Source organism: Malaclemys terrapin, chromosome 4 (assembly GCF_027887155.1).
Source record: "Malaclemys terrapin pileata isolate rMalTer1 chromosome 4, rMalTer1.hap1, whole genome shotgun sequence".
Classification (NCBI taxonomy): domain Eukaryota; kingdom Metazoa; phylum Chordata; order Testudines; family Emydidae; genus Malaclemys; species Malaclemys terrapin.
Window position 1 is genome coordinate 15,454,742 of NC_071508.1, and position 12,999 is coordinate 15,467,740.

Genomic DNA, 12,999 nt, shown 5'->3' on the forward strand with positions numbered 1-12,999 from the left:
AGGATCCCTGTGATAGCTCTACATCTGGTCCAGACACCTAAGGGACTTTGATACTGCAAGAATGGTAGCCAATAGCAGAATCTTGAGGAACAGCACTGATTTGTTTAAGATGCCTTCCTAATGTTCTTTCTTGGCTGTGAAATCTTACTGGTTGCACCGTAAACCAAAATGTCAAAAACTGTATTTAGAATGTTGATACTGTACTTGTACCCAATGTCTAAATGGTATGAAGATTGCAGACTCATCCCACCCGAATGACACTGTTGCTGTCATCACCATCGGTACATACTTAACAGCTCATCAATTGTCATCAACCCCTTCCAAATGACCAAATGGTAGGTAATTCACTAACAACCAGAAATCGATTTTAAGAGCCCTTTATTTCGAAATAAATGGCTTCGTTGTGTGGACGGGTGCAGGGTTAATTCGATTTAATGCTGCTAAATCCAAATTAAAGTCATAGTGTAGACCAGGCCTAGGAAGTGAGTTCCAGTCATATCTTGGACAGTGACTCACTCTGACCTTGGGCAATTCACTTAATTCACTACCTCAGTTTCCCAATCATTGAAATGGTGTGAATACTTGACTACCTCAAATTGTTGATTCTCATTTGTAGAGTACTTTGAATCAGGAAAAAACTAATCTGTAAATGTTAATTACATATACCTCCCCTTCCAATTCATCAAGCCATTTCACCCATATGAAAACTTAGCTCTATAGCACTTGAGAAAAGAAGGCAAGTATCTCAGTGACAGAGGAGAGGATAAGTGACTGGCCCAAGTGTGACTTGTTTAATTCTTACTGTGTTGCAATGCTTATTGATGTCCATATGCAACATTCACTGGGCATTCTGTCAGTAATCAAAGTATTACAGTTCTGACCAACCTCTAGACAGCTATTGGTGCAGTCATTTGGGCAATTACTCCACAGGGCAGGCATTCTCCTGGAGCCTTTCCGTCTATGAGCAGTGTGGGAACACCATTTGTAGCTTTAAAAATATGTGGTCTAGCTCTGTAAAGTTATACCCTATATGAATTTTATCTGTAGCTAATAATGCAGCCTCCTAACTGTATTTAACTCCTATTCAGGTGGTAGAGTCCCAGAGCCACGCCAAAAACTGAACTCTTACCTTTCCAGCTGAAATGTTCAATGCTTGAATCACTCATTAGAAACCTAGGATATGACTGGCAACTTAGGTGTGCCAGTTTGAACTTGGGTATTTCTTCTAGCAGTGGCCAGTGCCTCTTTCACCATAGGCAGGTGAAGAGCCTACAAATGAGTATATTGTGGGAAGGATGAGGGACAAGTTCACTACTGGAAGTGCCAGGAAGTTAACTTGTACTACTTCTTGGCTTGCATATCAACAAACTTGGGCAGTTTATATTGTCATCGTATTTAACCCCACTGTAATAATGGTCACTTAGCCATTTTCATTTATGCAGTAACTACAGGTTGCACTAGCAGTGGATAGGAGTCTATTCAGGGCAGTAACGGTGTGCTTGGAATACACGCTGAAAGTTGAGAAGAGGCTTGATGCAGGATTTTTCATGACTTGTTGATCCTGTATGGCTCAGACACTTACAGCTGGTCTAAAGAGGACCAGTACAAATAACTGCAAAATGGATCAAAGAACTTCTTGAAGCTTCTAGCCAGAAAATGTAAAAGCTCTCCTGCATGTCCCCACACAACCTAAAATTTACCTGACTGGCTGCTTGCATGTGTTGTGATGTGCGGTTGTACTTGTTTTTGCACCTGGGAGAAGGGCTAGCAACTTTTTTGTCCCCCCCCATGGTAAAACTAATGGACCATCCCTGAGTTTTCTGTTACGGTCCTTAAAGATTTGGTTCAAGGTCAACAAACAAAGAAATGAGTGAAGCTAGTTAAAGATTTTCCATTCCTTTTGCCAAAGGTATAAATACAGAAGGCATCTGCTCTTAACACTAACTCAGTCATTGATCAGACTCTTTGAGCGCTTAAACTGTCTTATAGCCACCTGTTGGCCAAATAAGGTAAACAAATGTGGCTGCAACATAGCCTTAAATGAAAAGGAAACTTTGGTAGTAAGTAGTGTCTTATTTTTAAAATTAGCCTGAGGATGTTGGCATCTTGGACAAGCTTCTTGAGAGGTAGCATGGAGGCCTGAATGGTGGTGATGGTGGAAATGGTTATAGAATAGCCTTTTCTCTAGGTCTGTGGGTTAGGAACCCAGAGTGGGTCATGACCCTGTTTTAATGGGATCGCCAGGGCTGGCGTTAGACTTGCTGGGGCCAAAGCCTGAGCCCCACCACCTGGGGCCAAAGCCAAAGCCTGAGGGCTTCAGCCCTGGGTGGCAAGTCTCCGGTTACAAGCCCACCCCACCTGGATCTAAAGCCCTTGAGCTTCAGCTTTGATCCCACCTCACCTAGTCCCGCCTGGGGTGGCGGGACTCTAGCAGGCTCAAGCTTTGTTCCCCGCTCCTGGGGGTCATGTAGTAATTTTTGTTGTCAGAAGGGGGTCACGGTGCAATGAAGTTTGAGAACCCCCCCGCTCTAGTAACTAGTTCAGATCCTGTGCAGTAGTGAATGAAAGCCACCTCAGTATGATAACTTTGCATTAGTGTATGTATAACGAGTTGGTTGATGCAATTGAATTTCTAGTGTCCAGAAATATCTGCACACTAACTGCCCTTTGTTGGCAGTCTAGAAATGGACCGAGAACTGAATAGGCCAGGGAGGCTGAACTCTCTTCTGGCCCTAAATGGGGGTTTTTCAAGACAGGGTTGAGTCATGCCAGTGGATAGCAGAGAAAATATAGCACAAGCTTCCCATAGCTATTCTTGTGTTGCGGATCAACTGATTTCATTCTTTAGGCTGGCAGTGTGCTCTCACTAATTCCTGTCCTAAAAATCATCATAGTATTTTAGAAAACCTTCAATGCTGAATCACAAAAACATGGCTCTTGTGACTTCAGTAGCTTTAGCTGATCTGAAGCATTCTAGCCATATCTCAGCGAGACACAATGAGGAAAAATTCTAAATGAAGTGACTCAAGTGAAAAGTCTGAAATATTGAAGTGAGCTAGGATATATTCTCAGTTCTCCATTTTTCACAATGAAAGTGAAATAAAAGCTCTTGCAAGACAGAGAGAGGCTTGAGGTCTAAAATTAAGACCATGGATCCTATGCTGCCATGTGAAACTTGGGCGGGATTTGAACCTTGTTTGCTGATTCCAAAGCTTCATTGTCTAGTATTGCTGTAGACACCCAAAAGGATGAGAAATGAGCCTTGAATAATGACTTTTGTAGGCTAATACAAGGATCTGGGAGAAGCTCCAATCAGCTCCATGGACTCATGGGAATTGCATGTTTAGACCATGAAATGGGTCCCACCACAGGGATGAACTTTTAGTGGGGAGAGGGTAGTTGGGAGAGTTACTAGCAGGGTTAATTTCTAAAACTTCAATGTGGTGTTCTCCCTTTTTTACTCTTTCAGGAGGTGGACATTGTGGTAGCCCCATGTCGGGGATTCCAGTCTGCTGAGGTCACCTTGGGAGAGTACGTGAACCATGTCTTGCCTGTCGTCACCTTTGCCATCAGTGAGGCTAAACTGTCAGCATCTGATGAAAACGAACTGCGGGAAATCCAAGAGAAATTCTCTTTGCCTGTTTTCTTTTGCAAAGTGCCGGAGTCAGAGGCTGAACTGATCTCTCCCAAAAAGACTGAGAATGAGAAGTCATCCCTCTACTGTCAGCTGATGGACCTAGACTACCTGAGTACCAACCACTGCAGCTGTGGGGCCCCTAGTTCTGATGCCAAAGCCCAGAGCATGCTGGTGGAGCAATTTGAGAAATTCCGTCTCCTGAGCACTTTCTCCAGGCAGGTGCTGCAGAAGCACCTGGTGGATGTAGCTACCATCCTGAACATGGTGCACTGCCGCTGCCTGGACATCTTCATCAACCAGGCTTTTGACATGCAACGAGATTTGCAGATCACCCCAAAACGGCTGGAGTACACACGCAAGAAGGAGAATGAGCTCTATGAGTCTCTGATGGGTATTGCCAATCGCAAGCAGGAGGAGATGAAGGACATGATCATAGAGACTCTCAACAACATGAAAGAGGAGCTGCTGGAAGATGCTGCTAACATGGAATTCAAAGGTAATCTCTGGTAAGAGGAGAGAGATGGGCAGATATCTGAGGATGACTGAATTTATAAGCCCCTCCACAAACTTTGCTTCCTGGGCCAATGTAAATCCGGATCAGACGAGGTCTACCTTCCTGCATGACCTCTTCTGCGTCATTTAATCTGTAAAACAATCAACTGGTAGAGTCTGCTACACTGGACTATTTTCTCTAAGCAGATCACTGAAGTAGGTCTGAGCACACGACTAGACCAGGAATGCCTGACTTCTAATTAAGTCTGACAGTGATTCATGCTGCGTAGACCAGAGCAGGCTACTTAGGCCTAGCCTAAACTAAAAAGTTAGGTTGACCCAGCTACATCGTTGAGGGGGTGTGAAAAATCCATGCCTGTGAGTAACGTAGTTAAGCAGATCTAGACAGTGCTAGGTTGATGGAAGAATTTTTCCAATCTTCTGCTTCTCATGGAGGTGGATTATCTATGCTGACAAGAGAGCCCCTCCCATCTGTGTAGGCAGTGGCTACACTGAACCATTACAGCAGCGCTGGAGCTGTATCACTGTCATGTTTCAAGTGTGCACAAGCCCTTGGCCTCTTTGCCTTAATGTCCTATCTTACAATGGGAAACAGTAATTGCCTACATTAGTGGTGGGAAAATGGTTGAGAGTAGTCAGAACTGGATAATCAACTTTTTTCAGCAAAAAAATGCAGGCTTGTGATATCAAAACATTATGGAAATTCATGTTGACTTTGTCAAATTGTTGGTCATAGAGCCTCATTTTTTTTTTTTCAGAATTTTTTTAGAGCACTTCTCACTTTGACACCTTTGAATCTGCTTTTCTAGAAACTTATTTTTATACTATTAAAGGAACTAAAAAATATTCTAAAATAGAAACATTTTGCTTGCCTCCCCCCCCCCCCCCAAATATTTTTGCCAAAAAATAAAAAAAACAAAACCCCTTCATTTTGGTTCAGCTCAACCAATCTTTTTAATTGTCAGTGGACTGAAATATTGCTAATTTGCCTAGCTGTAGTTGTGAGCACTGTAAATCTCTAAAAGAAAACTGTGGAGTGCAAGACTCTACCCTGCACTCCTAGAATTTAAAGTCCCTTTCTTTTTCTTTCATAGTTGATGACTTAAACAGCTTTACAGTATTGAACCTTCTAAAATAAAACACTTCTATATAGATGGCTGGTTACCCTTCTGCTATCTTTGTTTCCTGCTGACCTCTGGGCAGTCACCTGGTGGTGCATCAGAAAGCATGGGTTATTGCCCAAAAGTCTATTTGGCATGCTCAACACATGGAAGAAGGCAAGGACACGTGGTGTGGGTTTTAACCAGGCTACAGTTTTATTAGTCAAATTACATCCAAAGTTCCCATCAGGGACAGTCCAGTGCAGTCACTTGCACCACATTGATCCTTTGTCAATTTGTGGGTTGCTCCTACTGTAAGGGAGCCAGTCATCACACTAGAAGGTTCTCAGGGCACCTCCAGCTGCCCACTATCATCCTTTTTTGGCAGTTGAGGTGACAGGTGACCTCGACAGCCAAACAGCACTGCTATGAAGTGCAGTGGTGGGGCACTTGCCCCTTGGTAATATCCCAGCCCTTGGTTTGCATTTGACTCGGGGTGGGGATGAGGAAATAGACACGTTGCCCCATCTCACAAGGCGATACCTTTCGGATGCCCACTATTATGTTACTGCTTTGGGTCTGGAGTCTAAATCAGAGAATTCCTGCACGGCACACCTTCCAAAAGTTGCAACAGCTAAACAATTCTCACATAGGTTCTAACGGTGACCTCCAGGAGCAGGAGAATCCCAGCCCTCCTGTTGCCCAAAACTCCAACCTCTGGGTCTCTCTGTGAGGAAGGTGAAAATACCAAACAATCTTGGTCAATCGGGTGGAATGGGGAGAAATTCTTTCCCATCCCCAAAGTGGCAATAGCATAGCCCACAGTGCCCTAATAAGGAAGGGTTGGGGTGGGCTGATTGTTGGGAATTCATAAACAGGAAGTGGCCCTGAGCACAGGTCTCCAAATCCTGCACAACCTCCGCCCCACCCTGGAAGTTGTATGTGGGCAGGAAATCTCACTGTCCTTTTTGCCTTCTCCTATTGTGGAAATGACCAAGCTCAATCCTGGCTAGGCTTGGGGCCCTCTTTTGGGAAGAGCCAGCAAAACCTGCTCTGTTCTTGCCAGCTGAATGCCATGGGTTGTCTTTTGCTTTTGAAGATGCGTGGCTTCCCAATGCACTTCCCAATGAGGTGTAACGTCTGTTGGTAGCTTTTGAGCTCCAGGAGAGAGGGGTTTATTAACTGTTGTGAATGGTTAAACTTTAAGTAACTTAGTCGCTCTGAGTCTTTTGGTCTGGGGCACTAGACAGTCCCATGATTAGCAACAAATGGGTGCTTTGATGTGGCCGGTTTTATAAAACTTTCTCTTGCTTGTCACGCAATGGTTTGCGATAACTTTTGCTTCTTCAGGAAGGAACGTTGAGATGGAAATGCACTTTGAAGTGACATGAAGGCTTTCTGCTTGAAAAGAAATTGAAAATAGCTTTCGGCTGTAAGGTTGGAGGAAGTAGTTTGCTTTTCTTTACATTCAAAAGGCGCAGAGTACTCTAAGGAGGCTTCTAAATCTCTAGACTTGCACTTCAATTTTAAAACTGGAAAACAATGCGTGCAGCCCTCTAGGAGAGATGGAAGGTGTAGAATAGAGCACCCGCTACAAAGTAGCGAATGAGCAAGTGGAATACCATGTATCCAGATTTTTGTCTCTGGAGAGCAGTCACCATTAGTAGGGAGGGAGGGAGAAGGATTGTTCTGTGACTTAAAATGTTTGTTTGCTTTGTATCATTCACGTAAGTACAGCCATAATCACTAAGGCCTTGGCTACACTTACCAGCTAGTTCGACGGCTGGAAATCGAAGTTCTGGGTTCGACTTATCGCGTCTAGTCTGGACGCGATAAGTCGAACCCGGAAGTGCTTGCCGTCGACTGCGGTACTCCAGCTCGGCGAGAGGAGTACCGCGGAGTCGACGGGGGAGCCTGCCTGCCGCGTGTGGACCAAGGTAAGTTCGAACTAAGGTACTTCGACTTCAGCTACGTTATTCACGTAGCTGAAGTTGCGTACCTTAGTTCGAATTAGGGGGGGTAGTGTAGACCAAGCCTAAGAGTTGGTCTACACTGCAGTGTTGGTTTGCGTTAACTCTGCTTGAGTGAGAGTGGCCACACTGAAATACTTGAGTAACGGTGTTTGTATTAGTGGCCTGGAGTAATTGACTCCCCACTGCATTATTAGTTTGAGCATCAACAGCACTCAAGCTTCAGCCCACATCCCCTGATGGGCCAGCTAGCTAGAGTTTAAAGCATCATTTAACTGGAGCTAGCGACTGTGTGAATGGGAGTTGGGTTATGGGCAACATGTTGCACTTGGAGCTAGACAAGTCCTCGGGCTTGATCTGTGCTGCAACCCAACCAATCAGATGTGACTGCAGCTTGGGGAGGTGTACCGACAGCTAGCTTTAATCTAGCTCGTGCAGCTCAAAATAGCAGTGAAGACATGATTGCACAGGCTAGAAACACAAGTATGTACCCCAAGTACCTGGTAAGCTTGTCCAGCCCATGCCAAAGCCTGTGCTGATGCGTCTTCACTGCTTTTGTTGTTTTTGTTTTTTTTAGCTGCGTTAGCTAGTTTAAAGCTAGTGCGAGTATGCCTACTTGTGCTCTAATCACTCCTTCAATTGCAGTGTAGACGTAGCCTTCAGTGTGCATGCTGTTTGTTAGAGCTTGGCATTCAGGAGGATGTAAAACCAGATAGTGACTTGAGGGCTATCAGCATTTGAGAAAGTTTTTGCTGCGGGAAGGAAGGTAGATTCTCCTGTTGCAGCCTCTGATGTCATAAGTCAGTAACTTGATTTATGTTTAAAGAAGCTAGAATCTCCTTCTGGATTTTGGGTTCAAATACAGGTCTCCAGCCTGACCTCTGAGCGTTGCTGTAGAACTGGGGAAACCGGCTATGGTGCATGCACAGTAGCAACTTGACCAGCTAGATACCTATTGAATAATACTTGGCATTTTGTATATCAAGCATTGAATAAGCACCAGATAATCTTTCTGTGATGTGAGGAATAATATGGAGGAACTGAGGTACAGCAATAAGTGGCTTGCACAAGACCTTGCTTTTAACCGCAAAGCTGAGACCAGATTTCATTTCTGACTGGGAGATCGCTGTAATGTGCATTTGAAATCAGAGGGCAGGGTAATCTTCTCACTTTCCATCTTGAGGGTTAGATGGAAGATTGGCAAGTGCATCACAAGAGTGTGACTCGTATGGCAGCCCTCTGAAAACAAGCTTTAGTGTCCAATTGGGAGCTAATTATAAGCTCCTTGGGGCAGGAGGGCCCCTTTTATTCTGTCTCTGTACAGTTTCTAGCACAATGGGGCTCTGTTTTATGACGGGGCTACCACAATACTACTGCTAATAATAATCCTATAAATGTAAACAAGCAGGCGCGAGCATTGCAGTGGTGTGTATGTTGTTCTTACAGGCTATTAAGTTGGCTTGAAATTGCAGTAGGACACACAAGGGATCAAAAAGTATGTTTAGAGACTTGTCTTGCACTTTTTTGCATTTAGTGGAGCAAATAACTTTTCATTGAACTTAGTTCTCAGCACTAAGAAATTCTGTGTCCGAAAATGAACTGGAGGGGGTGAGATTGTGGCTTTGGAATGTTTGGGAATCACTGAGTTAGTTAAAAACAGGCAGCCTGAATTCCCCCACCCTCCCAAACCACCATTCGAATATGCTTCAGAAACTACCTTCTCTCTGCAAAGAAAGTTGTTCTATGTGTAGAAATGCTTTGCTCACTTTTTTTTATTTTTTATTGTAGCCTGGAAACATTTGTTAGTTGAATGGTGAGCAAAATATTTAGTCACATCAAGAGCAGGAATGTATAAAACCTTCCTAATATTCCTCTTCTTGAGAGGTGAACAAAGACAAGTACACCACTTTGTTTAAAAGTGAAAACACAGAGGAGTCAAATGGTGAATGAGTTAGCCTTTCACCTCGGTCTTGGGTCCTAGATTGAGTCTATGGCCCTAGGGGTGCAGTGGGATGCATGCTTGTAGAACAAGCTTGCACATAGGGTGAAACTCCTGCTCCCTACAGACCATTAAACAATCTGGTCTTTAGAGGTATTAATCTTCTTTTTATAAAGACTGCAGAAATCATGACTATCCCAACCAAGTTATGGCTGAAACCATGGTAACGGTTTAACATGGTGGCTGCTAACAGGGCCCTTTCATGACCAGTGATTTTGAAAGAACGGTGCTAATCAGAATACTTCAGAACATCTCTTCTTTCCTCCCTCCCCCCCCAATAAAACAAAACCAAAGCCCTACCCACAGTCCGTCACGGTCTTTTAATCTTACTATCACGCTCCCTTGGGAGCAGTGGAAGGGCCCCTGTTCACATTGTTTCAACTAACTTTCTTTCACAAACCACTGTTAGCAGCAGTTTGTCCAATAGCATGAACAGGACCTAGAGGTCAAAACTCAAGATAATTAAATAGTGTTAGAAGGGGTGGAGGGTGAGCAGAAACTGTCCAGACAAGTGCTGGAATAAGCTTGTGCTGTAGTTGCTTTGCAAAACACAGTGTGCAGCAGCGTGTCATGTTTGACAGCTAATAGTACAATTGTAATGCCTTTGTGTCCTATCTGTATAAAACTTTCCTTCCTTCCTGCAGACATCATAATTCCTGAGAATGGGGAACCTGTGAGTACCAAGGACATTAAATGTTGTATTAAGCAAATCCAGGAACTGATCATTTCTCGGTTAAACCAAGCGGTTGCCAACAAATTGATAAGCTCCGTAGACTACCTGCGTGAAAGCTTTGTGGGGACACTGGAGAGATGCCTGAGGAGTCTGGAGAAGTCTCAGGATGTTTCAGTACATATCACGAGCAATTATCTCAAACAGGTATGGTAGCTCAACCAGTTGCTGAGAATTTTCGTAGCATTACTTTTTTTTTACAAAGAATTTTGTTGGACTGTCACAGCAAGACTTGACTTTATCCTGATGGAATAAGAGAGCAGCACTAAAAAACAGGAAGAGTTGGGCAAGGCTATAATGTACAAGCCCTATTAAAATCAATAGAAGGAAGCCGAAACCTTTGAGGAACGGATGTAGTGGCTGGAGAAGAGGGGTAGAATTGGGGAATCATAGGTTCTATTCTCAGCTCTTCTCAGGCTTGCTGTATGATCTCTGCCAAGTCACTTAACCTCCCGCTCGGTTTCCCAGTCTGTAAAATGGCGATAATTACCTATCTATGTAAGGGTGTGGTAAGGATTAAATACACGGAATAGTCTGGTCAGGTAGGCTGGGGGCCATCTGCAGCATCCAGTATAGAGCATTGCCAGAGGCAAGATACAAGATTTACAGGACCAGTGCTCTTATTTGTTCTAGGTCAGTTTTTTCCATACAGAATCAAAATTAAGCAAGTCATGGTTCCTACTTTGCTAATTTCCCCCCACCCCCCTTCCTCACTCCAGATACTAAATGCAGCCTATCACGTTGAAGTCACTTTTCACTCAGGCTCATCAGTAACCAGAATGCTGTGGGAACAGATCAAACAGGTATGAATTTTCTACATTCATTTCTACTAGGACTGTAAAATAAACTAGTTACTATCACACCCTGACTTTCGCGTACTAGAACAATGATGGAATGTTTGGATTATAAATGCTGAGGGATTGCTTATGAAACTTTGATACTAAATATTAATAACTTCTGCTTGTCTGCAGAATGTTCTGTAGAATCTTACTACTTTTTTTTTTTTTTTTTTTTTAAATGGAGATATCCCATCTCTTAGAACTGGAAGGGACCTTGAAAGGTCATCTAGTCCAGCCCCCTGCCTTCACTAGCAGGACCAAGTACTGATTTTGCCCCAGATCCCTAAGTGGGCCCCCTCAAGGATTGAACTCACAACCCTGGGTTTAGCAGGCCAATGCTCAAACCACTGAGCTTTTTTACAAACCATAAATGTGCAAATTAATAATGTACCCCTGAAAGTGTGTTGGATGCTTCACAAAGCAAAGAATTGACTTGACAGTTGCTAGTTACAAATGTTAAGGCAAACCACTATTATTCATTGAGTGAGTGTCCATACAGATTTCGCTCTTTGTGCATGAGATTGGATTATTTGGGACTGTATCTGTGTCCGGAGTACCTTCTTGTTCCTCATAATGGAAGGCATAAGGAGTGGGGGGCAGCAGCCACCTGCAATCAGTTCCTTCTTACTGCCCATTGTGGTTCCTCTATGGGTGTTCCTACTCTTTGTGCAGCTAGTACATTCTTTTTTTCCTCTACTGTAGGGGGAAAAATGTTGGTCTTTGTCTAGTGTTGATTGATAGGTTTTCTCTTCCAATTGGCTTTAGTTACTTAATCTTAAACAGAGTAGTGAGAAGGTTTCTTCTTCACAAGGAATCTCTTCCTTGTATAGATCGACTGTACAAGGGCAGACCCCAAGTCATTGGGGTTGAAGGTCTGCCCATCCTGCACCTGTTGTTCCTGTGAATGACTGGCACTCCCAGTGCCTGTTGTGCTTCGGAGCAGTGGAGATCTGGCAGAGTTCAGGAAAAAATCTCTGGGAGGCACTGGAAGATCATCAGGGATGCAGAGCAGTCCTCCTGATACCTGCTCATTTGTCATCCTCACTGTCCGTACCAGCCATGGCAGTACTGGTCTCCCTACAAGTAAACCTCTGTTCTAGGAAGTCAGCTTTGTCCACTTTCTCCAGAGCCAGATCCCCCTCACCAAAGAAGCAGTCTCGGGCTTCTCTCCTGTCTGTGTCAGTTTCTGGAAGGTGAGAGGGAATACGGTGGAGATTACTACTCTCCAGAGATTTATCGGCCTCTGGCCATCTCCATCTGCAGATTGAAGTAGTTAAGCCCCCATTCACTACTTCTGTGGATGAGCTTAAAGCCCTTCCAAGACCTTGCTAAAAGTGGTGGAGACCCTGGATATTCCACTGGAAGTCATCCAGGAGCATGTCTTCTGAATGTCCTGCAGCCTTCCTCTGTGGTGTGACTGGCCATGTCCACTGGTGACTGACCACTTGACTTGGCATACATTGGCCTCAGTCACAGCAACATCAAAAGGGGCTGTTGGATACCAGGTGCCTGCGAAAGGGTTTGAATATTTTACCAACACCCTACCCCTGGGACTGTCTTTATAGGGCAGGTAGCTCATGGAAAGTTGAGGCACCAAAGCCAGTCCAAGTCTACCCCTGTGGATAAAGACCCCAATAACTGAGATCTATTTCAGGAAGAAGGAATACCCCTCAGCAAGCCTTCAGATAGGAGTGGCAAATGATCAGGTGCTGCCGCCAGAGAAGGACTTTCTGTTATAGGACACTTTCCATTTTTATGGACAGACTCCTGAAGGGCCAGCACAAGGAATTGAAATCCCTTATAAAGGCCAGCTCACTGCCTGACTGGCACTTCAAGCAGCATTTGATGCATCAGCTGCAGCAGACAGGTTCATGGCTGCAGGCATCAGGAAATCCACTGGAAGTCCAAGTCACCATCAGCCCTCCCATTTGAGGGCAACAAGCTCTTTAATAGTGATATGGATGAGGAACTTAATTCCCTGAAAGACTCCAAAGCCACCTTGAGATTCTTGGGTCTGTATGTCCCAGCCCCAGAGAGGAAGCTACCATGATACAGATTGAAACTAGTCTCAATACTAGCCACAGCTACTGACTTTAGAGCAGCTGTGGAAGGGGTAGTGATTTTACTGAGTCTGCTCCACGATATCTGGCTTCAAGCAAAAATGGTGTTTTATTTGTTTTTTTGTGTTTGGGCAAACCTCCCTCAGCTCCT

The 12,999-nt window shown here is 44.2% G+C and overlaps 1 protein-coding gene across 4 annotated transcripts in view; it reads left to right on the plus strand.

Annotated features, from left to right (window-relative positions):
• Nucleotides 1-12,999, plus strand: part of DSTYK (dual serine/threonine and tyrosine protein kinase) — a 58,951-nt gene that overhangs the window by 31,230 nt on the left and 14,722 nt on the right. For all 4 annotated transcript variants that reach the window (XM_054027130.1, XM_054027131.1, XM_054027132.1 and 1 more), the window contains exons 3-5: nucleotides 3,470-4,133; nucleotides 9,864-10,096; nucleotides 10,669-10,752. In XM_054027130.1, coding sequence (XP_053883105.1) covers nucleotides 3,470-4,133; nucleotides 9,864-10,096; nucleotides 10,669-10,752 — 981 coding nt within the window. The remainder of the gene's footprint in view (nucleotides 1-3,469; nucleotides 4,134-9,863; nucleotides 10,097-10,668; nucleotides 10,753-12,999) is intronic.